Consider the following 23,977-nt stretch of genomic DNA (forward strand, 5'->3'; position numbering starts at 1 on the left):
ATGTTTGTGTTTTGAGTTGATTAGCTCAACATAGCAAGATACATGCAAACTCCATCGGTGACAGAATTGAGAAAAAAACCTGGATCTGTATCTGGGGCTCTAGTTGTCCTGGTCTCCGCTGTCTTTCAGGGATGTAGAGGTCCTTTCTAGGTGCTGATCCACCATCTGGTCTGGATACGTACTGGATCCGGGTGACTGCAGTGACCCTCTGATCTGGATACAGACTGGATCTGGTGGCTACGGTGACCTCGGAATAAGAGAGAAACAGACTAATATTAGCGTAGATGCCATTCTTCTAATGATGTAGCAATTACATCAGGTGCAATTACATTAAGTGTTCCCGGTTCCGGTTTTCCTAATTAATGCAGCCTAAAAATCCTTTAACGCATTTGAATAATAGAAATGTGTTAGTGTGTTATGTGAAAGCTAGATAAAGAGGTGGGTCTTTAATCTAGATTTAAACTGACAGAGTGTGTCTGCCTCCCGAACAATGTCAGGTAGGTTATTCCAGAGTTTAGGAGCTAAAATCTATACGATGTTTGATTGGGAGCCAGTGCAGTGTTGACAGGACCGGGTTAATATGGTCATACTTCCTGGTTCTAGTAAGAACTCTTGCTGCTGCATTTTGGACTAGCTGGAGTTTTGTTTATTAAGTGTGCAGAACAAACACCCAATAAAGCATTACAATAATCTAACCTTGAAGTCATGAACGCATGAATTAACGTTTCTGCATTTGACATTGAGAGCATACAGTGGGTGTTGCACTGCATCGGTCCTTGAGAAGCTCATCCATTAAAAAAGTGTCTCACATGGCTCTGGGGTGTGAACAAAGTCCTCCTGTAGTGAATCTGCGCTCACAGTTGTAAACAAAGCTGATCCAGGGGAATGACGTATGAGGTCAGTTTTGGTTAATTTTTCTTACAAAAACCCATCGATTCGCTACAGAAGGCCTTTGTTCACCCCCGGAGCCGGGTGAGACACTTTTTTTTTTTATGGATGCGCTTTTTATTAAACTTCTCATGAGCCGATGCAGTGCAACACCCGCTGAGTGGCATCAAACAACTTTAAAGATCAAAGACTCTGACTGCATTGTATGAAAGAAGAAAGTCATAAACACCTAAGATGACTTCAAGGTGAGTAATTCATGGGCTAATTTTAATTTTGGGGTGACCTAACCTTTTAAGGCCTGCTGTTTAACGGCTAGTCAGTTAATAATAGGCTGTGAGCAGTTCCACACAGAACACAAGTCAAAAGGACGTTTATCAGCTTTTCTCAGGATTTGTAGACAGCAGTCCGACCATGGCTCGCGATTCAGGCCTTGAGTCAGAAGGGTTTTGTTTTTTTTGAGACAGAGAGTCTTACTGCGGCTCCTCTATTAAATCTATTATTCTCTTCTCTCTCTCTCTCTATGAGGGCTGTAATTGAAAGTGTCCGCCCACCTCTCTGCAGCAACACACACACACGCATAGACACACACACACACACACACACACACATTCCACCATACAATGAGATCCTATATAAAACACGCTTCATGTAGCTTAATGGAGGCTTGTGTGTGTGTGTGTGTGTGTGTGTGAGTGGCCATGCATAATTTCCCAAGATGCCTTATTTAAAGATCCACTACTGTCTACAGTGTTTTCTTTGTATTTTCGGTGGTTTCTGACAAACAGAGAACTGAGACTAAATTATTAGACAGACAGAGGAAATGGCTGGCTGGGTGTTTTCATTTTATATTTATATTTATTAATAATATAATATATTGTATGTTTCTCTCTATCGTCCGTATTGTTCTGTGCATTTCATTCATGTGGAATTCTCTGTAGTGGAATATAATTTGTGTTTCCATATGGAGAGGTTGATCACAATGGGATCAGAGTTTGTTGCCATGGTTTCCTGCTGGCCACCTTGCTACGACTGCATGAGCATGTGTGTGTGTGTGTGTGTGTGTGTGTGTTGTATCAATACAGGAAAGCATAGTGAGAGATAAGTGTGTGTGTTGTATGAAGGATAGACTGTGGTTTGGTACTTGTATGACCATTTCTATTTTAGGATGTGCTAACTTGAGGCTTTTTGTTTTCTGAAGAGGTCAGTTCCTTGGCAGTCTGAAACTCATTATGACATTTATGTGTGTGTGCGCATTATGTTGAATGAGTTTATCACTCGGGACATTTGGTTCGTCTGTCATCCGGTCACTAATATCTCAGAAATAATGTCGTAATCAGCGGCTTGTTTGGTCAAAGATCAAAAAGCCTTTTAAACACACACAAACACAAGCAATCAAACAAACAACACATTGTTCTGCAGCATCAGCAGCTCTTTTATATTTTGTCTCAATGAAAATATGAATAAAATATGTTAAGTTGTACTAAATATTCTATAATACCTTCTGTTAGAGTTGCTCCAAAACCAAAATGGCTTTCTCTTTCAAATGTGAACTAAACTATGAAGCAAGCCCTTGCGAATTAGAGAATTAGAAGTACACTTTAGCATATTTTAAAAAAAGATTACTTATATTTGAAAAGAATATACTGAAGTTCAAACTGAATGTAATGTTTTTGACACTTAATTGCATGCTAATTGTAAATTAATGAATGCAGTCCACTTAAGTAGGACACAAGTACATTTCATATGTTAATTTCATAAGTCTGTTGTAATTGAAATTTGAACGCTGAATGTATTACTAAACTAAAATACACTTTAATGTAACTTCTAATTAAACTTATTTGTCATGTTTTTGAATGTTGTAATTACGCATTTCTAAGGCTGAAGTTGTAATTTAGTACATTTAAAATTATTATTATTGCAAAGTGCACTTTTTAAATGTCTACATGCATTTGAGATGTTTGTTTCTTAAGTGCACTTAAGTGACCTCACGTTGTGTCAATCATGTGTACACACTGCCTCCGAAACTTTGGTCCGACATACAACCAATCGGATCAGGTTCGATTTTCTGCGTTTTCGCATCTGTAGCATGCATTTCGATAGGAAAGGATGGTGAATACGAAAAAACTGAAAAACGCATGCGTACATTTCGGTCTCGGTGTGCAAAAACCTTCAAAATAAATTGAATCTGCAAGTACAGTTTTGTTCAATATATACATTTGAAGTACACTATAAACTGCACTATAAAAAAATTTAAGTGTTAAGACACTTGAGTACACTTAAGACACTTAAGTACTCTAAGTACACTTAAGTGGCCTTTTATGTCATTAATACTAAATTAACTGCAAAAACTAAATACTTCTACTTTATTTTTTATGTACTTTTAAGATACAAAGTATACAAGTGCACATTCAATACAACTAAGCGCACTTCTTTTTCACAAGGATGTTCAATGTGATCTTCTCCTTACAGTAACAATCTCTATTGACAGACAAAAGAGAAGAGGAAGATCACTGGAGGAGAAGAGAAAGACAGAAGGCTGTTAGAAAGCAAAGATAGAGGAAGAAAAACAGAGATATGATGGATCCGTTACCTATGGATTCAGGAACAGTGGACGAGTTGGTGGACTTCTGCATACAATCCTTTGGTGAGTCTGTAAAGAAAGAAGTTTGGCTGGAACATTTAGTCTGATGAATTAGAGCAGTTGAGAAGCAGAAGTTATTGCTGCGGATCTACAGAAATGGTGAGTCGGCAAACAATAAGAATGCTTTTTATGAACAAAGCTTACCTGGTAAAGCTGGTCAAGGAAGTTGACCAAGGAAGTCACAACAAGAAAATGTGTCGGGTCATTTGGTAACATTTTAGATTAGGAACATTACATTGTTTATTAGCATGCATTCTAGCATACTGGCTTTTTGCTAGTACTTATAAAGCACATATTAATGCATGACCCTACCAATATCTAAATAGAACTACTCCAAACAACTACCTTACTGTCAATAAGCAGCAAATTAGGAGTTGGTTGAGGGAAAACCCTTAAGTGTTAATGAATTTGTGTTGCCTAATCTAAAGTGTTATTGTTTATTCTTCATTTATGTTCTGTGGTGTTTGTGTTTTCAGACAGTGAAGGCAAAATAAAAGATCCCTCCTTTGTGAAAATGTTTCTGATGATGCATCCTTGGTACATATCCTCCACCGATCTGTCCAAGAAACTGCTGCTAAAGTATCCTTTATCTACAAGTAGTTTTCACACAATCATACTTGACCGATATATTTCAACATCATTAGATGAGGTTACAACCCATGTTGCATTTACTGGAATTGACTCTTAGATCCTGCCATAAAGTGCTAAATTGGATATTTTGGGTGAAGATGTAAGTCCTATTGTAAAGTTAAACATGCAAAACTAAATAAAAGAATACTTAATGCAAACCTATAAAATCTGGACTATGGTGTTGATAACTTTCTATTTTTTGTTAGTGTTTTATCTCTTCTTTGCATGTTCTCTTTCATTGCTGGTGTTAAATTAAAATGAAAGGATAATGTCATGGTATAGAGTTAAGTAGTCAAGTTAAAACTTTACACACTTAACAAATATACAGGTCACAGGAAGGCAGCACTGATGAGCTCAGAGCCCAAATATGCCACCTTGTAAAGTAAGACTTATCCTGTGTCACATTGCTATTCTCCATGGGATGTCGTATCCGCTCTTTTGTATTGCATTAGCTGTTCTGACTTTTTTTTCCATGTAGGTTCTGGATTTCCGAATATCCAGTAGAGTTTGATCTGAATCCTGCTTTGGCTGACCAGATTAAAGACCTGAGAGAGAACTTGAACACTGGCGGCAATGAAACACAGAGTCAGCTTATCGATGTGGAGAGTGTGTAAGTGCACAGACACACACCTACACACTCATTTCATGCTCGCAGTCCGCAAAGGTTAAGCAGTTCACAAAAAAAAAATTACAAATCTGTCATCTCGCACTGCTGTTCAAAACAAAAAGACCATAAAAGGGGATGCCCTGTTTTCCACACGATCATGGGTGGTAACCGCAACTGTTAAGGACAGAAAAACAGTCCACATGATCTTGTCTTCTGCTGTATTCTTCTAAAAATAAAAGTTTCTAAAGGGCGTTTTCACAGAAATGACATAGATCCACCATTTTTGGTTCTCCAAAGAACATTTAAGTGTTCAATTCTTAAAATAACCATTTGTTTCTAAGTGTGTAGAACATTTAAATGATGTAAACAACTGTTTTCCACTATAAATAACTTTTTTGGGGTTTTTTTTTTTGGAATGGAAAGATTCCATGAATAGTAAAGATTCTATGTGAAATCATATATGCCAATAAACAAACTTTTTTTTGTTAGCGTGTAGCTTTCAAATGTTATTTCCGCACTTTCAAATGTGGCAAAATCAAATCCACAAGTTTTGCTCCATAAACTGAAGCCAGATAAAATGAGTTTGTCATGAAGGTCAACTTGTCAGATTTCAGCATGTTAGTCAGCTGCCAACAATAGCAACTTTAGCGCTATCTGAAATAACATCTTTTTCCTGCTGTAGGCCCTCGTATAAATGGAAACGTCAGGTTACCCAAAGAGTTCCATCAGTGTCAAAAAAGAGAAAAATGTCTCTTTTGTTTGATCACCTGGACCCCTGTGAGCTCGCTGAACATCTGACCTATCTGGAGTACAAATCCTTCTGCAAGATAATGGTATGTTTGTGAGTAGAGGTTTTGCTCTCATTGTTGGAGTGAAAGTGCTCTATTTGTCCTCAGAAGAGATAGAAATAGACCAAATAATGCCCTAATTAAAATCTAAAAGTGCTGAAAGATGTCTGTCATGTCCGGGTGGAGTGTTAAGCTGATGCATTTATTTTTATCTTACATTAAGAACTGGATGAGAATGGCTCACCACGTAGATTTCCATACAGTCCTGAATGTGCAATTGAGTGCATGTGTTTGCATTTAACCCTATTTCAGTTATCTTTGACCATCGGAATGGTATGAAACTTGGTAGAAAAATAAATAAATAAATATTAATTATAGAAATGATTTGAAAAGATTAAATGGTTTTCACTGGAAATTAATTGGAAGAGAATTTATTTATTTATTTCGGGTACAGAGTAAAAAATGTTTTTGGAAAATATATATTTCATGTAAAAGTTTAAAGTTATCATTTGTGCATTTATAATAATAAACTTCTTTAACTTCTTTTAGTATTTTTTTTTTTCACTTCAGCAATAATCTGCCAAGTGTCTTCTCTGAAAAGAGACCAAACTTTAATCTGTGCTCCAAAGCATTGAATTTACAACACTTTAACGTCTATGCTCATTAAGTGGTTAACAGGTAATTAATGGAGCATAACTATTCCATAAATACAATACAATACCCTAAAAATACAAAATATTAAATATTAAAACCATTAAACTAAAATATAGTACATTCGTTTTCTTGCATTAAAAAAAAAGTAACTTTTGACCGCCATGTAAACAACACTAGACGGTTAATAAAAGAAAAACTGAACTTTTTTAAAAGAATATTTAGAAAATTCATAACTTAATAGGAACACAAACATGAAACATTCTTAGAACATGTTTTTGTTATCCGTGATAAAGTCATTATGGAGTTATTCCTCTCTCGTGATCGGTGACCATCTGTTGAATGTGTGTTTCAGTTTCAGGATTACCACAGCTTTGTGATGCACGGCTGTACGGTGGATAACCCCATCCTGGAGAGGTTTATCACGCTCTTTAACAGCGTCTCGCAGTGGATTCAGCTGATGGTTCTGAGTAAACCCACCGCACCGCAGAGAGCGGCTGTGATCGCACACTTCATACGGGTCGCACAGGTCAGCAGAAACTCAACTTAGTCCTACTTTATATTAGGTATAAATGTGCTTCTGTTGAAAAATGTTGGGTACATTCTATTTACTGTTTTGCAAAACACTTTTGCCCCTATTGAGATGGGACGTGGGTAATGCTAGGGACAGGTCTCATGGTTTGAGGTCAGCGGTGGAATTATAGAAGTAATTACAGAAATTAATTGTGTTTTTAAATGTACACACAGTGTAAAAAGTTGTAAATAAAGATTATTAGAGTACATTTGTACAAGAAAATACATAATTCTAAATGTCATGTTTAATGTGTTGCTGTTTCTTTGAAACTCATTGTACACTTTACTAGCAATATCTGAGTGAAAGTTGTTTCTACACCAGTTTTTTCAGTGTATAATGTAAAACATGTGCATTTAAAGTACATAAACACCCCAAAAATTCTGTCATCATTTACTCACCCTCACGTCTTTCCAAACATGCATATGTTTCTAGCTTATGTTGAACACAACTTTAACTTTAAAGAAACAAACACACTCTTAAAAATAAAGGTGCTTAAAAGGTTCTCCACAGCGATGCCACAAAAGAACCATTTTTGGCTCCACAAAGAAACATTCAGTCAAAGGTTCTTTAAAGAACCATCTCTTTCTAAACTTTTTAGAATCTGAATAACCTTCTTTCGTCACAAAGAACCTTTTCTGAAACAGAAAGGTTCTTTAGATGTTAAAGGTTCTTTATGGAACCATAACCAAGTTCGTCTATGGCATCATGAAGCAGCTTTATTTTTAAGAACGCAGTTGTTGGTCCCCATTGACTTCCATAGTACGGAAAGTCAAGTATTCTGCAAAATATCTTCTTTTTTGTTCAACAGAAGAAAGAAACTCATATAGGTTTGGAATGACATGAGGCTGAGTAAATGATGATAGAATTTTCATTCCTTTAATATAAAGTGGGACCCTACTTTTAATCAAACTTATTTCCAGAATATAGTGGTGAATTTGGGCTTGTTAGTGCTTAGTCTATTAGTTTCCTTGTGTGGTTGAAATGATCATTTATTCTGGTGTAGACCTTCAGTACAATAACAGCTTAGACCCATGTGACTTTTCTTCTCTTTGAATTTTTTAGAAGCGCAGTGGGGCTCCATCACCCCCTGCTCTTCTTCCTCCTGATGATCCCTTGTTCTCTTCCTTCTTATGGGCCCCTGAGCTCTTCCTCTTCCAAAATATCACTTCGACTACCGCTTTATATCTTTCTGGTCCTTCCCTTTTCTCTTTCACAAGGTTTCCTGTCTAATTCCTTTTCATATTGTGTTATCTTTTTCTTTAAAAACCTTTCATCTCTCCATTCATCTCCTAAAAGCATATTTAGGGGCCAAGCACCAAATGCTTGCACTTATTTATATTTGTAGTAGGGGTTCAAGCACAAGTGACAGAACGTAAGTCAAGTGGGATGCTTTCAAATCCCATAGTCAGGCACACATCCATCCGACACTGTAAAAAATGATTTTGCAAGTTTTAAAATTAAGATTATTGGAGTATGTTTTTACAAGGAAATAGTATTTCAGTCTTTCTCCTTTAAGATGTCACGTTTAATTGAAATTTCAATTTCAAATTGCAATTTCAGATTAACAATGATTTCAAACTAAATCCTCCACCTTTTGCATTGTAGGTGCTGATTTGATAATCAAATTTTAAGTTTTAGCTAGCAACTGTTTCTGTTAATACACAAACGTCAGTCCATACAGCGGGACATTGGAGACTGTGTGAGAAATCACGAAAATACAACTAAAAACCCATAATAAAGAAGCAACAAATTAATTAACGAAGTCCATAACCTGGTGGTAAAATAGTCAAATCTATGTTTCTACTATTTTCTATTTATAAGTCTCTTATGGACTTATTCTTTCAAACCTTGAACTTTTTCACAAATGAATGAATGAATGAATGAAAGTACAATAAAATGTAATTTAGCATACATTCTTAATCAGATTTGTAGTTTCATATATAATAAATGTCGGTTTACTGTTCGTAACTTTATGTTTTAGGTATGTTTTTGTTCTGAATGATTTAAAATAAGATAGAGATCCATGGAATCCATACATATAACCATTATACTAAATAAATACCTTCAAATTGTTACATTCACAAGTTTTAAGAAATGTGCATGAGTGTGTTCTTTGCGAACTATTTGTATTATTTTAAATTAACGTCAGATTTTGATGACTTCATCTTCTCTTTGTTTATCATTAATTCACACTGTATAGAAACTGCTGCAGCTGCAGAATTTCAACACACTGATGGCGGTGGTCGGGGGTCTCAATAACAGCTCCATCTCTAGGCTGAAGGAGACACAGACACACATCAGCAACGAAACCAATAAGGTACACAGCTGTCAGAATGCACTTAACATATACATCAGACCCAGCACCGTTATTTCCGACAAGTACCAGTTCATCTGAATATCCTTCTCAGATATTTAACAGCTTGTTGGACCTGCTGACGTCTTGTGGAAACTACAGTCAGTACCGGCGCCGATTCGCTGAGTGCACTGGTTTCCGATTCCCAATCCTGGCTGTAAACCTCAAGGACTTGATAGCGGTTCATGTCGCTCTTGTGGACTGGACAGACCCACAGAAGACCCGCGTCAACTTGATTAAAACTCAGCAACTCTATGCAATCCTGCAGGAACTGGCTCTAGTGCAAAGCAATCCTCCTAACATCGAGGCCAACACAGACTTACTCAATCTTCTTACAGTGAGTGCGTCTGTCTTACGTAAACCATTTCAAGAGGAATGGAGTCTCTTCATGTCATTAGGATAAAACTGACCGATTGAATGGGTGTCTACTTGTAAAAACTGTATTTTTTTTTAGGTCAAACTGTAAGTTAACAAGTTTTCTCAAGGATTTTCGACAAAAGTTTATGATTCTGACATGTTTTTTAAGGCCTAAATATAATACCCAGAGGTTAAAAGCTAAACATATGCTATAAGCTTCCAACAACTTATTTAATATTCCAATTTTATAATAAATGGAATATATAAATTTTCCCAAGAGTTTGAAAAAGCACAATTTAGCCACAAAAATAATAATAATAATAATAAGAAAAAAAATTCAAAAGGTGGATTTATTAATGTATTTAATGTTGCAGAATAAAGCGTGAAAATATCTTAAGCTTGTGTTAAACACAGACAATATTTCAGGAATTTGACCAAAAACCCATTGACTTCAGGACGATGGGACTGGACTCATTTCTGAGTTTTGCATTTAAATGAGATATGTCATCCCTGCAGCACTCAGTTGAAGATGTGTGGAAGACTGGACTTAAACTTGCATGAGCTGCTTGAGCAACAGAGCTCAATGTGTTGAGCATGTAGACCAACAGCTGTTTTAAAGTTTATTGTAAAAAATCTCTGGTCATGTTTGGCTCTGATAAGTCACAGCTCAGATTTAGCACAGAACAGGAAAGACATCTTCTACAGTATATTTTAAATACAGCATTCACACACCGTTAAATTTCTTTGCATGCTTAATATTTAAAAGCAACTGTTGCCATGTGCAAAGTTGTGTTCATAACATCACCATATTCTTAAATCTGTTCCAACTGTTCGCACACAACACGGAAAACAATGTTTTAAAACTCTTTATTATGGAATGTGTAATTCATTTGCTATTTGCCAGTTTTGTTGTTCTAACGCTGCAAATAGATACATTTCACCATTGCCATAGGAACTTAATATTTTTTAGTCCTCCAAACGTGAACAACTGTACATAGAATCTCCTGAATAATTACCGTAATTACTGCATGGGGGGAACATACCATGGTAAAATCTAACCATTTCAGAAACTACACAGGAAATGCATTCAGTAACAACGTTTTGATGAGTCTCTAAACTCTGTTTTCATAGCCCATTTGACGTACAGTGTTTTATGTTAGCTTGTTTCTGCCACTGAATATCTCACAACTTTTTATCTCACAATTCTGACTTTTTTCCAGAATTGCATCATATATACTCGCAATTGCGAGTTATAAAATCATAATCATAAAAATAAAGTTGCAATTTATTTTTCTCACTTCTGAGATAAAACTCAAAGGTCAAAGAAAAAAAGTATGAATTGTGACAAATAAACTCAAGAATTGCAAGAAGAAAAGTCCGAATTGTGAGATAAAAAGTTGCAAATTACCCTTTTTTTATAATTTTTTTTTTATAATCCTGTGCTGGAAATTGACTTCAATAGTTTTTACCTCTTTAATCACTTGCCATTTGGATGAATAATTATATGAACACACAAAGTATATATATATGTGTCCCTGGAGCACAAAACCATCTTAAATCACTGGGGTATATTTGAAGCAATAGCCAAAAATACACAGTATGGGTTAAAATTATAGATTTTTCTTTAATGGCAAAAATCGTTAGGATATTAAATAAAGATTATGTTCCATAATTATTATTTTGTAAATTTCCTAAAGTAGAGAAATCAAAACGTAATTCTTGATTAGTAATATGCATTGCTACGAATTCATTTGGACAACTTTAAGGCAATTTTCCCAAAATTTTTATTTGTTTTCATTGAATCCTTATGTGTAGGTGTCACTGGATCAGTATCACACAGAAGAGGAGATTTACCAGCTCTCATTACAGAGGGAACCCAGAGCGGCAAAACCAGCGGTCAGTTATATTTGGTTAATTTGATATATTTATTCATGTTGGCGATCAATAAATACAATGCATTACGTGAAATGTAGATGTTTGGAATCATTTACAGTAAAATAAGTAAACTCACAATATTAGATTTAAATATAAAGTGAACTAACAATACCTGCACACATGTGACTTTGTTTTTGATTACTGCGTCAGAACTCAACCTCTTCCTCCAGTCCAGCTCCTAAACAACTCTCAATGATCGACGAGTGGGCAGCGTCGGTCAAGCCTAAAGCGGACCCTGCTATCATCAGCAAACATATCGAGAAGATGGTGGATGTAAGAGAAGAACTAACACTTTTCAGTTGAATTTGTTTACACTTTACATCACTTCAGTTGACTAAGCCCCGCCCCTCTGAATTACTGCTGTAAACTCAGTCAAACTCTGCATCTTGATTAACCGTGCAGTTCTTGTAATTGCCCGAATGAGTTTACCTGTTTGACAGAGAAATGTGTGATGGGAAGTACTTAGGACGGTAAACTAAAGTCAATTAAGCTTTATTCAATCAGAATCACAAGTAAGGGATGTCAAGTACAGGTATTAATTAAATTAATTACATGGGTAGACTGAATAATTTAAGCACAAAGTTACTTTCATTAGAAAGTGCGTTATTTCTATATTATATCGTATGCACGCCAACTAATTTCATATCATATGCACACGAAAACTGCGTATTATATGCACGCCGAACACATGCATATCATATACAAGCCAAAGTAAATTTTTGCATATCAATACCACGAGTTTTAGTTTTTATTTGGCGTACTATTTATATGTGTGTTCATGAGACTGGCCTCTGTATTCTGTCAGTGGCATTGCATCTCGCTGTTTTTTAAGCATCTCACGACCTGAGCACATTTTTTTGCAGGGTCAAATATGTATATTTGTTGACACTGTCAAGTAACTGTATATTATATCATTTAACAGGCTCAGTATGTTCATTTACAGCTCATTCCACCAGTATTGTTGGTGATGCATGTTCATAAAGCTTTTTCTGTTTTCTTATCAGTCTGTGTTCACGAATTTCGACACGAACGGCGACGGATTCATCTCACGCGAAGAGTTTGAGTGTATCAGGAATAACTTCCCTTATCTCAGCAAGTTTGGAGAACTTGATAAAAATCAGTAAGTGTATCGATGCCAAACAAGAGCACTGTTGTGTGCACAACTTAACATAAATGTAAAAAAAAAAGCTTCATTAGGTTTAACTCACTTTGCACTGTTTGTTGGCTGTTGAAATGAGTGTCTGTTTTTCTCTCTCATGTCATGATCAATCAGGGATGGAAAGATCAGCAGAGAGGAGATGATTGATTACTTTATGAAGGCCAGCTCTTTGCTCAACTGTAAGATGGGGTTCATACACACCTTTATTGAGACCACATACGTGAAGCCCACTTTCTGTGAACACTGCACTGGCTTTGTAAGTATCATGCACTTTAGATTCAAAGCTTCCTAAATTATTGCATTTTGTATTTTCTAAGACAGACAGTTTTAGAAATGAGCCGTAGCCAGAGCAGATTTAGCTTTGATCTGTGGGATTATTTATAGCATGGTGTGGTGTGTAGCTGTGTATTGTTTGTTGTACCCCAGTCCCTTCCATTGAGTGTATCTGGTGCCTTCAGATCTACCTGTGTGTGTGTGTGTGTGTGTGTGTGTGTGTGGCCTCTGATGTTGTGTGTTTGTGCTCTCCCTTTCATCTGTTGTTTACCTGCTGGGATTCTCTCCCTCTCTCTTGATCGTAGTCCCTCCCTCTTCTCTTCTCCGTACTTTTTTCCACATCCTTTCTTCAGAAATAACTTATTTTCTTCTCTTTTTTTTAAGATATGGGGCTTTTATAAACAAGGATACAAATGCAAAGGTAAGAGAGAGCTGTATGTGTATGTGTGTGTGTTCAGCACAGTTGTTATATACTATATATTAACCACTATAAGCATATAATGTTGTAAATATCAAACCGTAGTATTTCAGTGCTGAGAATCAGAAGCTGTAAGTACTTTAACACATTTAAGCCCACCAGCAACTATAGTTGCTGCAGTATATAGTTGTCATTTTCCTTTTGTAAGTATCTTTATAGATGTTATCCATATTTTATTTCTCAATGACATGCAAGAAACCAACCAAATAAGGGATTTCAAAGAAAAAATGGTATTAACTTCCTTTCTGGCACATGAGGCTGTCAACTTCCTACCCCTACTTCCAGGAAGCATGGCGATCTCAAATTAGGGGCCCTATCATACACCCGGCGCAATGCGACGCAAGGCGCAGCGCAAGTGTGTTTGCTAGTTTCAGTCCGGCGCCATTTGCATTTTCCCATCCAGCGCCACGCTGTTTAATTAGCAAATGCATTTGCACCAATTTGTGCGCCCATGGGGGTGCTGGTCTAAAAAAGAGGTGTGTTCAGGCCAACACTATCACACAACCAATTCGTACGTATTTTACGAGGTGGCTTATTCTTACAAATTTGTACGACCTCTCTCGTACGATTTTATACGATTTGTCTAACGGTTAGGTTTAGGGGAGGGGTTAGGTGTAGGTCATTCGTACAAATTCATACGAATTGTGCAACTCGTAAAATACTTACGATTTGGCAAAAATTTTATGAAATTGTACGAGTGTGGTCGTACGAATTCGTACGAATAAGCCACCTTGTAAAATATGTACGAATTGCCGTGAGATCGGGTTGTTCAGGCTTATTTCTGGCGCATTGCTATTTTAAGGAGCTGAACACAGACTGTGCCATAGACTCAACTCAACTCAACTCAACTCAAACCTAGTCTAAAGTCAATGGCGCAGTATTTTTTTGTTATATAAAGAGTGCGTTGGTAGAAAATGCGCCTATGTGCGGCTCCACAGTGCGTGTTGACTTTGCTTATTGCACACAGGGATGCGCATCACACAAACATGTCAAATATTAAAAACAAAAGGATTACAGTGTAAAAGAATATTATTGTGTAGGCCACATAAATATACAAATGTAATGATGGATAGTCATTGCGTGTATTAGAATTAGACGACCTATTTGCAATTCAGCCTATTACTACTTATAATGATGAATGAAATTCTACTTCATCCCACGCCTTCTTCACCTCGGGAAGCTTTGGTGGATTCCTGCTTGTCCCATAGATGATCAGTTTCTTCGCTTGAGAAGCGTTCAGATTTTCCGCCAACAAAGTCTGCCATGGAAATATTTATTTATTTATTTTTTAACTTATTGATACACAATACCCTGTTGGGTCACTTCAATGGCTGCTCTTTGTTCTGCATGATGTTCCATCATTTTAAGACAAATGGATTTGTTTTGTTTTCATATTCAAGAGATTATAAGCTAGATTCAGCCTTTTTTGGCTTTGCATCGAATGTTCTTTGACTTTAATGCATAATAAATTTGTTTTTGAATGAAAATTGATCTGTTGAAAGCAGTTATTTTGAGTCAGATGCCAAAAGCTGTCCTCCTATCCAAATTTGACATTGAAGGGGTGAATACAACATATTTGCCCATCGGCATCTATAGTTGCTGCACATTCAAATACAAAACAAACAAAAAAAAACCTCGGGGAAATTAACTGCAGATTGTTCACATAGGATACTCTTAACATGACTATATGCATGAAACCATTCAGAAAAAGTGTTAAGGTGGACCGTATAAATATTGCTTTGTCCTGCTGTTTAACACTTCCTCAAGATTTCATTTTGTGCTTTATTTTCTGATAATTTCCTCTGCACCAGCCTTTTATTTGATTATTATTATATTATCTGCAAGTACAGTTAAAATATACTTTGAAGTTTGAAGTACTCTGCAAGTGCATATTCAGTACTTAAGTACTTAAATTGAAGTATGGTTTAAGTACTGCTGAATGTATTAACAAATATTTACTATAAATTAAAACTTACTTCAGTCATGTATTTAAATGAATCTGCAAATACACATTTGTAATGATAAAGCTGGAGGTAATAACACTTAAAATAAATTAACTTTAAATGTAATATCAAATAACACACTACAGTTAAAATGATAATGTGCTTTAGAATGTTAGTCATCACATTAAAATAAGTGTATTTCTCTAAGGCATCGCAAACGATGATTAAATCAACGATTAAAATATACTACTACAAAGTGCACTTTTTTAAGTTACTTAAGTGTGAAACATTCATAAACGTCTCTCATTAACTAAAAGGCCTTTTATTTCATCATTATTATTATATTAACTGCAAGTACAGTTAAAATATACTTTTAAGAGTTAAAGTACTCTGCAAGAGCATATTCAATACAATTAATCATCTTTATATGTAATTTCATAATTACTTAAATTGTCTTTTAAGTAAGGGTAAAGCACCGCTGAATGTATTAACAAATACTTAAAATAAACACAAATAAACTTTAATGTTATATCTTTTTAAACTTGTATATCATGTATTTAAATATATTCACAAATACACATTTGCAATGATGTAGCTGCAATTAAGTACACTTAAAATATATTAACTTTATACGTAATATCAAATAACACACCACAGTTAAAATGATAATCGAGTACTTTATATGTGCTTTAGTATGTAAATCAACACATCAAACTCAGTGTACTTCTTTAAAGCATCACAAAAAATGATTGAAATATACTACTACGATGTCACTTAAGTGTGAAACAGTCATAAAAGTGTCTCACGTGAACTAAAAGGTCTTTTATTTCATTACGATTATATTTTCTGCAATACAGTTAAAAGAAGTGCATATTCAGGACAATTAAGCGCACTTCTGTTCACATTCGTCCACCACCCTAAATACTAACCCTGCCTCTCTCTCTCTCTCTCAGTCTGTGGTGTGAACTGTCATAAAGCATGTCATGGACGCCTGACGATCGAATGCCGTAAAAGAACGAAGAGCATCAGTCATGAGACTCCACCGTCTCTGCAGTCCAGATCCTACAGCTTCCCTCTGCCCAGCAATGCCCCGTCTAACCTGCAGAACCAAGGTACATTGTCTCTCACACACACATCTCATAACTGCAGAACCTTGTGTTTACTAGCCTCTCTGAGCCTATTTCTGCTTGTTCTTGGGTCTCTTCAGTCATCACAGAAGAGGATGTTGAAGCGGCTGAGCAGGGTGTATTTGACTGTCATCTCTAAACTGGTAAACCAACATTCTACATCACTACATGAATACATTTCTCAGAAAAAAAAAAAAAAATTTTACAATTGTTTTGTTGTATTTATTAACTCATATTTTTCTCTGACTTCACAAATGGTCAGCATGTCAACAAGGAGTCTTGTATTGGGTCATGTTTCTGAAGTTGAAGTCAATTTTCATCGAAGGAAAAAGATCTAGATTTAGAATTGAATGGTGGGGATGGACTGTGTTCGCTCACTCACACGGTGAGACATGGACATGCTGCTATCTGCTGGACTGTAGCTGCAACTGAACAGACCAACCACCTCTTCCCTGTGAAGTCTGAAGTCTGAATGTAATCTCACACATATCTCAAAATCTCAAGCATACTTGTAGGATTTAACATTATGGTGTATATTCCTCCAAGGTTGCGTGAAATACCTTGATTTTACTTTTTTTTAATAAAAAAAAAGAAAGAGAAGGAGGAATCATTGTCAAATTTCAGTGACTGTGTTCTGAGGTACAGACTTTTTTTAAGTACTTTTACTGTAGTAATAAGACATTTTTGTGTTTGTGTGTGTGTGAATGCAACTAAATTGGAGCTTGATGTCACCAAATCAGTTGCAGCTGGATTTCAGTGTAAACTCATGGTGCCATAGATCAGGTGTGTTTGTGTCTGAAATATTATGCAATCAACTGTAATGTTCTTTAAAATCTAATTCATGGGGAAGAAAAAATAACTTTTTTTTTTTTTCAAATGAATCTATCTTCTTGAGATAAAATTAGTTGATACTCCAGCTGTAACTAATGCATCCATGTTGAAAGCTGATAAAAAAAAAGTAAAAATTAAAAAAAAAAAAATATATATATATATATATAAATATATATACACACACACACACACAAAGCAATTATATAAAATTAAAACGCCAGTTCACGTTCACATTCAAAGGCCTTCCCTTTACTCCACAAATATTGTGTATGAACATGAATCTTAAACAAAACAATGAATTTCTAGTAATTTAAAGTTATTCACACCATGACTGAACATTTGTTTTGGTTCTTTCTCATCTGGCGCATGAATACGTTGGTAAATAAGATATCAGCTTTGGGACACATGTCCAGATCCTTTTCCAGCCGTTAATCTGAGCATTAAACACTAACTGATAAAGAATCTGAATGAATTAAAAGGGTCAATCACTCATGATGGTTTGAGTGTAATCCAACTGATTAAACGGCTCCATCCACCAAAGGAGATTTTAATGATTTCTGATATCTTATCCTAGAATACTTAACTCTAAAGTCATTAAATATAAAAACATAAATGACATTTTTATGGGTAAATGTCATAACCATGGTCTTTTGCTGATGAACTAAATCTAATTTGATAATGATAATGCTGTTAGACGTTCTTGTGGTCCTGTGTTCAAAAGATGTTAAAACATTCCTTTAAAAAATAATGATAATAAATCTGGCTCTGTTGTTGTGAGATGCCAAAAACATCATCTGTTTCACAACACTTGGTCCATGTTTCCCCATTCTCTCTCTCTCTCTTTTTAATGCACTGTATGTTGTAGCATTAGCTGTTAAGATGTGATTTACAAAATTCTTCCGATGATCTGAGAAACTGTTGATATTAGTCTGAGAAATCTGACTCTATGTTAGTGAGGCATGTAACACAGGTATCGCATGCATATTAACTGATGTATTGTTATGTTTTTATATTTACATTACAGTGTTTTGGCATTAATTAAAAGAGAAATTAAGATGTGTTTAAAATGAGAATGTAAATCTGTGGTGTTGCACAATGTAATACAAAAGATGTATTTTTGATGATTTCTTGGTTATGATTGAATGTTATTTTTCTCATGCAACTAACTTTTTTAATGTGCATGTGTGTGGGAATCTTTCAGTGACAATAAATATTGATATCAAAATATCTACACAAGCGAGCACATGATTTAAGTGTGACTTATTCAATTCAGTTTAGACTGCTGTTTAGTTTTTTAGATTTTTTTTTTTTTTTAATTTTTATTGTAATCAGAATCTAGCTGTAGCTGAATGTAGGATTGTCAGAAAAATAATCTAGAGATTTCTTTGGCCATATAGTTGCACTATTACGATTTTCTTAAGTTGTAGCGAACCCTAGTATTAGAAATTGATTATTAGACTGTTTATATGTTGTTCCAAGGCATAACATCTCAAAGTCAGTGCTAACAAAAGTTGTAGCGCCCCCTAGTGCTAGACACTGATTATATTTGATATGTGTCCTCAAAATATTGCATTTGATATATCTGTTATAAGTAAATGTATTTGAAAACGCCATATATTTATGCAAATCAGGTGGGAAAATATGTTTATCCTTATAGATACAGAAAGATGACATCACTGGTAAATGTAATATGTGTCTTAAATCCTTTTATAATGATCATGTTAGTTAACTGGTAAATTATAGACAGTGGAGTCCGCCATGTTTGCTGGAAAACCCTCAGAGACACTGAGTCTGTCAGATTTAAACAGAAATTCATCCACTTTTCACAAAGCCATGAAAGTCAATAGATGGTGAGCTAAACAATGTTTGTTTCATGAGAGTAAAACATGCTGTCAAAGTAAAAAGTTATTAATATTTAATTACATTGCAGCAGCACACAAATGTAACCATGGTTCCCTGAGTAGGGAACGAGACACTGCATCCTCTAGGGATCGCTATGGGAAAAGCTAGAGGACGCAGTTCGAAGTTCCCTTGAAAGGGAACGTCTTAGGTTACAATTGTAACCATGGTTGCCTGAGTAGGGAACGAGACAATGTGTCCTCTTGCTTTCCCCATAGCGATCCCTAGAGGATGCAGTTCGAAGTTCCCTTGAAGTTGGGAATATATATATATATATATATATATATATATATATATATATATATATATATATATATATATATATATATATATATATATTAGGGCTGGTAATTTAACTAATTTAATTATGGAGAAAAATAACTTGTTAAAATTATTAACGCATTTAATGCACTTGCCCCTCCCCAGACCTAAGTGGATCATCTGTCATTTCATACAGTCGACTGATGACTAATATGAAGCAGAGCAACAACTTACTGCGTGACGGAGCCTAGAGAATATCCCTAAAATTCAAGATATTTGAAATGTTTGAAATTTTGTCATAATTACTTTACATAGGCAAATTAAAAAATATCACAAGAGCTGTAGGCTAAGTGCAATATCACATGAGTGCAAATGCGATACTCCTTTTATACAACAGCTCATTAATAAGTTAATATTGTGTTATTTTAGACACTATGTCTGTTTTCCTAAATTTTGCCAACCAAATAAATACAAATCAAAATAAAGACAAATCAGAACTGTTTATCTCCGAGCAACCTACAGTGGCATTTAATTTATTAATCCACATTTTGAACGAATTGGGTGAACCATTTGGGGCATTGAACCATTGGCCGTAGTCAAGTTCGCGTTGGCTTTGAAGTGGCGCTGGAGAGACCGATAGGTGTATGATATCTTCAAAGTACCGCGAGAGTGATTCAAAAGCACAAGGAGTCATCTGATCTCTAAGCTCTTGCGGTACTGTGATGTCACACACCGGTCGGTCTGATGGTGATGATCCACTTCAAATCGAACAAGCCTAATGATTCAATGAACCATTTATACAGAACCAGTTACTTCACTCCTGAATGAATCAGCCATTTGAACGAATCAAACGAATGAATAAATGACTCCATGACTTAATCATTAAGACATTTACCACCACCTACTGGCAGTTTTAGTTTATTATTTAGAGGATCATTTCATTAAAGAAAAAATTTATTATTTTCATAGTAATAATAATAAAATAAATAAATAAATAAATTATTGAAGTTATAGTTCACCCTCCCAAAAATGACAATTCTGTCATCATTTTCTCACATGGTCCAAAAGAGTGTATGCAATACATTTTATCAAACAAAATATTTCTTGCTGAACCTACTTTTTGTAATCTCTGTTTGATGCTTTGCACAACAATGAAAGAGAGTATTTTTTTTATTTATTTATTTTTTTCAAATTTGATGTGTGATTAATTAATGAATTAATTAATCACCACAACATGTAATTTATTAGATTTAAAGTTTTAATCGCTTACCAGCCCTAATATATATATATATATATATATATATATATATATATATATATATATATATATATATATATATATATATATATATATATATATATATATACACTGTTTTTGTTGTTGTTGTTTTTTGTTTGTTGTTGTTTTTTTAACCCTCAGATTCCAGATTTTTAAATAGTTGTATCTAGGCCAAATACTGTCAGATCATAACAAACCATACATCGATGGAAAGTGTATTTATTCAGCTTTCAGTAAAAGTATTAATAAAACAAATTACCCCTTATAACTGGTTTTGTGGTCCAGGGTCACACACACACACACACACACACACACACACATATATATAGCTACTCTTCAACTCTGTTTTTTTTTTTTTTTTTTTCTTGAGGTGTGCTTTGGATCATTGTCCTGCTGGAGTAGCTTTCTGGCAAAGGCAGTCAGGTGCTGATTTAATGTCTGCTTCTGTATTTGTACCCTGACAAGTTGTCCAGGGCCTTTGGAAGAAAAACAGTCGTGCAACATCAAAGACAGCCCATACTTCACGATGAGGATGAGGACGTTTTCTGCAGACTGTCTTTCGGTTTACACCAAACCAACCTCTTGTAGTTTTTAGCTGTTTATTTAATTTACAGTATATAACAAACCTCACCAGGACCACTAATAAGAGGCTCTTCTGGAAATTGTTTTTAAATAATGTGGTGATAATTTTGTGAAAAATGATGCAGAAGGTTAAACTGGGGGTTTGTTTCATTCATGAGAAGAAAAAATCAGGTCATAGAGGAACTGCCTTTTCATAAATACTTAAAAATGACTAAATCTGCAGTTCAAAAGCATTCTGGACAATAGCATATTACATGCACTTGTGATCTGCACAACTGCAACAGTACCAACAATGTCCACTAGATGACCATATAATCATTAAAATGTCTGGGTATTGGACTGAACACAGGATTTCAGAGTCCTCTTTTATTTTCTGAGAATATATTCTGGTGCAGAATCACACTTACAGCATCACACTCTGACTATAATACTGTTTAAAGTGGATTTGAAGGGGAAAACCTTTCAAATGTTTAAATATTTCTATTTAGTTTTATGTATTTTAATGTATTTTATTTCAGGTTTAGTTTTAATCATTTTAGTACTTCAACTTGACTTGGCCATTAACTGATATACATTTTTCATCTAATATTTATGTTTTTTTATTTTTATAATTAAATTATATTATAGCTTTATTTTTAGCTTCATTTACATAAAATTATTTTATATTTCAGTTTATTTTAGTTAAGTGTTATTTAAATAGTATTATCGAATTAATTAATATTTTCAATACATTTTTTTGAATGATCATTTTCAGTTTTACATTTTAAGTCATTTTGTTGTGTGCTTTTATAATTTTATTTATTTATTATAATTATTATTTTAAGATATAATTTATTTTTGCAAGTTTAGTAACAACATATTTATTATTATAATTTTTTTTGTATCTAATATTAATATATACTATTTTTATTTCAGCTTTATTGACACAAAACTATTTTTACGTTTTAGTAAACACAAACAGCACAGGTCCAGAAGAGCTCTGGTTGTTATTTCTTCATCTGCAAGGTTTCAATAAGAAATGCATGCTGATTTAATTTACATATTCTATAAAAATAAACAATTATCTAATATATATTCTGAACCATCTCATACTTTTCTGTCTTACACTACTATTGTCATTTGGGAATCAGAAAGGCTTTCTGTGTGTTTTTGTGTTTCATGTTTTTCTATCTCGGTGGTGACTTAAATCTGAATACACAGACTTGGGGGAACTGAGGAAAATACAAAAGAAAATACAGTTTGTACAGTATAAAAACAATTACGCCTGTGGAGAGTCCCCGTAAGGATTGTGTGTGTGTGTGCATGTGTGTGAGTGTGTGTGTGTGTGTGTGTGTGTGTGTGTGTGTGTGTGTGTGTGTGTGTGTGTGTGTGTGTGTTTGGATCGACCTACCCCACCTCGAATCACTCCTCCCCTGCATCGTGGTGTTGGGTTAGTTTCAGGGAGGGTCACCCCATTCTGCTGCCAGATGGTCAAGCCGTAGGACAGTCCTCTATCTGTAATACTGAGTCTAGAGCAGAGCCGCTCCCAATCCTAGTCGTTATATCACATCTCAAGAGAAAGACTGTGTATGTGCTGACATGAGTCAGGAGTGTTTAGGCTTACACACACACACATGCATTCACACACCCACTGTACACTAACATAATTCTTTAGATGAGGAAACCACTATGGCTTTGCTGTGAAACCCCCTTATTGGGACCTTTATTTCTAGTCCATATGAATCTAGTCTCTCTACTCATCCACATATTAGTCTAGAAACAGGATTACTGTAGCTACAGTGAGGAGGAGGCTGCGAGCCAGAGGGCAAGAGAGATCCAAGCAAGCGGGTGAAGGAGAGAAAAGACAGAAAGACAGGAGGGGGTGGAGAGCAGTAGCGCATGCGGGGCGGAGGAAGGGGCCGGCTTTAGTTTAAAGTGAATGGGTATTAAAGACGGAGAGCAGCTCAACCTGCCCCTGTAGGAACAGCACAATGTGAGCGTCTTACAGCAAGCTGTCAACGGAGGATTGCATTTCGGTAGTGATATATTTGGGTGAAGCGAAAAGAGAGAAGGGTGATCACAAAAATGCTGGCGTGAGCCTTGGACGTTTGTGAGGAGCTGAGATGATATCTGGGAGGTGAGGCCCATGGGGTTTTTGACACAAGCTGCTTGCATTTTCTGTACACTGTGAAAATTATTGATTTTGAAGAATCTATTTAATTCAGTGTGTGCAAATTATTCATAAATTTAGCCATTCCCGACTGAATTTTTGTTGTTGCCGTTGTTTTTCAGTGCACATGTCCATGCTATGTTTCTTGTGCAGTTTGTGGAGGACACAAGCAACGGAGAGGCAGAGAAGAGGATGTGTCAACACAGTAAAGGGAAACACATTGTGAAGCAGAGGAAGTGATGTCTGAGGTTGAAACTGTGCTCTGCTAGCTTCACACGTCTGCACGTCATCGCTGGCTTGTACACACACACACACACACACACACACAGAGCCCCGCAGACCTCAGCTGAGGATGTGCACTAGATGAAGACAGACAGAGGACATGGAGAGGAAGGACACGAGGGAATGAGCGCAGAAAATCATTTCAAAAGGTAAGGATTTCTGTCTGAATTTCATGAAACGAGGATGGTGAAGTTTGCACAGATGAAGTTATTTCCGCTAGCGCTGCTGCTGGTGTTCAAGGTGGAGAGGAAATTCAAGATGCACTGTAGAGCCTCCATCAGTCTCTCTCT

At 35.5% G+C, this 23,977-nt stretch overlaps 2 protein-coding genes across 6 annotated transcripts in view; both read left to right on the plus strand.

The window, feature by feature from the left end:
• The window catches only part of LOC128016430 (RAS guanyl-releasing protein 2-like), a 28,055-nt gene extending 10,621 nt beyond the window's left edge, over positions 1-17,434 (plus strand). Inside the window, exons 2-17 of one of the 2 annotated variants that reach the window (XM_052600919.1) lie at positions 3,358-3,532; positions 4,006-4,108; positions 4,488-4,541; positions 4,638-4,769; positions 5,449-5,599; positions 6,561-6,734; positions 8,980-9,096; positions 9,188-9,469; positions 11,305-11,385; positions 11,575-11,697; positions 12,429-12,544; positions 12,698-12,839; positions 13,241-13,277; positions 16,231-16,389; positions 16,485-16,547; positions 16,667-17,434. In XM_052600919.1, the coding sequence (XP_052456879.1) occupies positions 3,463-3,532; positions 4,006-4,108; positions 4,488-4,541; positions 4,638-4,769; positions 5,449-5,599; positions 6,561-6,734; positions 8,980-9,096; positions 9,188-9,469; positions 11,305-11,385; positions 11,575-11,697; positions 12,429-12,544; positions 12,698-12,839; positions 13,241-13,277; positions 16,231-16,389; positions 16,485-16,543 (1,800 nt within the window). In that variant the 5' untranslated portion in view covers positions 3,358-3,462 and the 3' untranslated portion in view covers positions 16,544-16,547; positions 16,667-17,434. The remainder of the gene's footprint in view (positions 1-3,357; positions 3,533-4,005; positions 4,109-4,487; positions 4,542-4,637; positions 4,770-5,448; positions 5,600-6,560; positions 6,735-8,979; positions 9,097-9,187; positions 9,470-11,304; positions 11,386-11,574; positions 11,698-12,428; positions 12,545-12,697; positions 12,840-13,240; positions 13,278-16,230; positions 16,390-16,484; positions 16,548-16,666) is intronic. The other variant, XM_052600918.1, reaches the window with a different exon arrangement.
• A 5,737-nt stretch (positions 17,435-23,171) lies between these two features.
• Positions 23,172-23,977, plus strand: part of LOC128016431 (signal-induced proliferation-associated 1-like protein 3) — a 49,902-nt gene continuing 49,096 nt past the window's right edge. For 2 of the 4 annotated variants that reach the window (XR_008184173.1, XM_052600924.1), the window contains exons 1-2: positions 23,173-23,372; positions 23,528-23,836. The gene's annotated coding sequence lies outside the window, so the exon portion shown is untranslated. Of the gene's footprint in view, positions 23,373-23,527; positions 23,837-23,977 lie in introns of all 4 variants that reach the window. The other 2 variants (XM_052600920.1, XM_052600922.1) reach the window with 2 other exon arrangements.

The sequence above is a fragment of the Carassius gibelio genome, chromosome A7 (genome assembly GCF_023724105.1).
Source record: "Carassius gibelio isolate Cgi1373 ecotype wild population from Czech Republic chromosome A7, carGib1.2-hapl.c, whole genome shotgun sequence".
Classification (NCBI taxonomy): Eukaryota; Metazoa; Chordata; class Actinopteri; order Cypriniformes; family Cyprinidae; genus Carassius; species Carassius gibelio.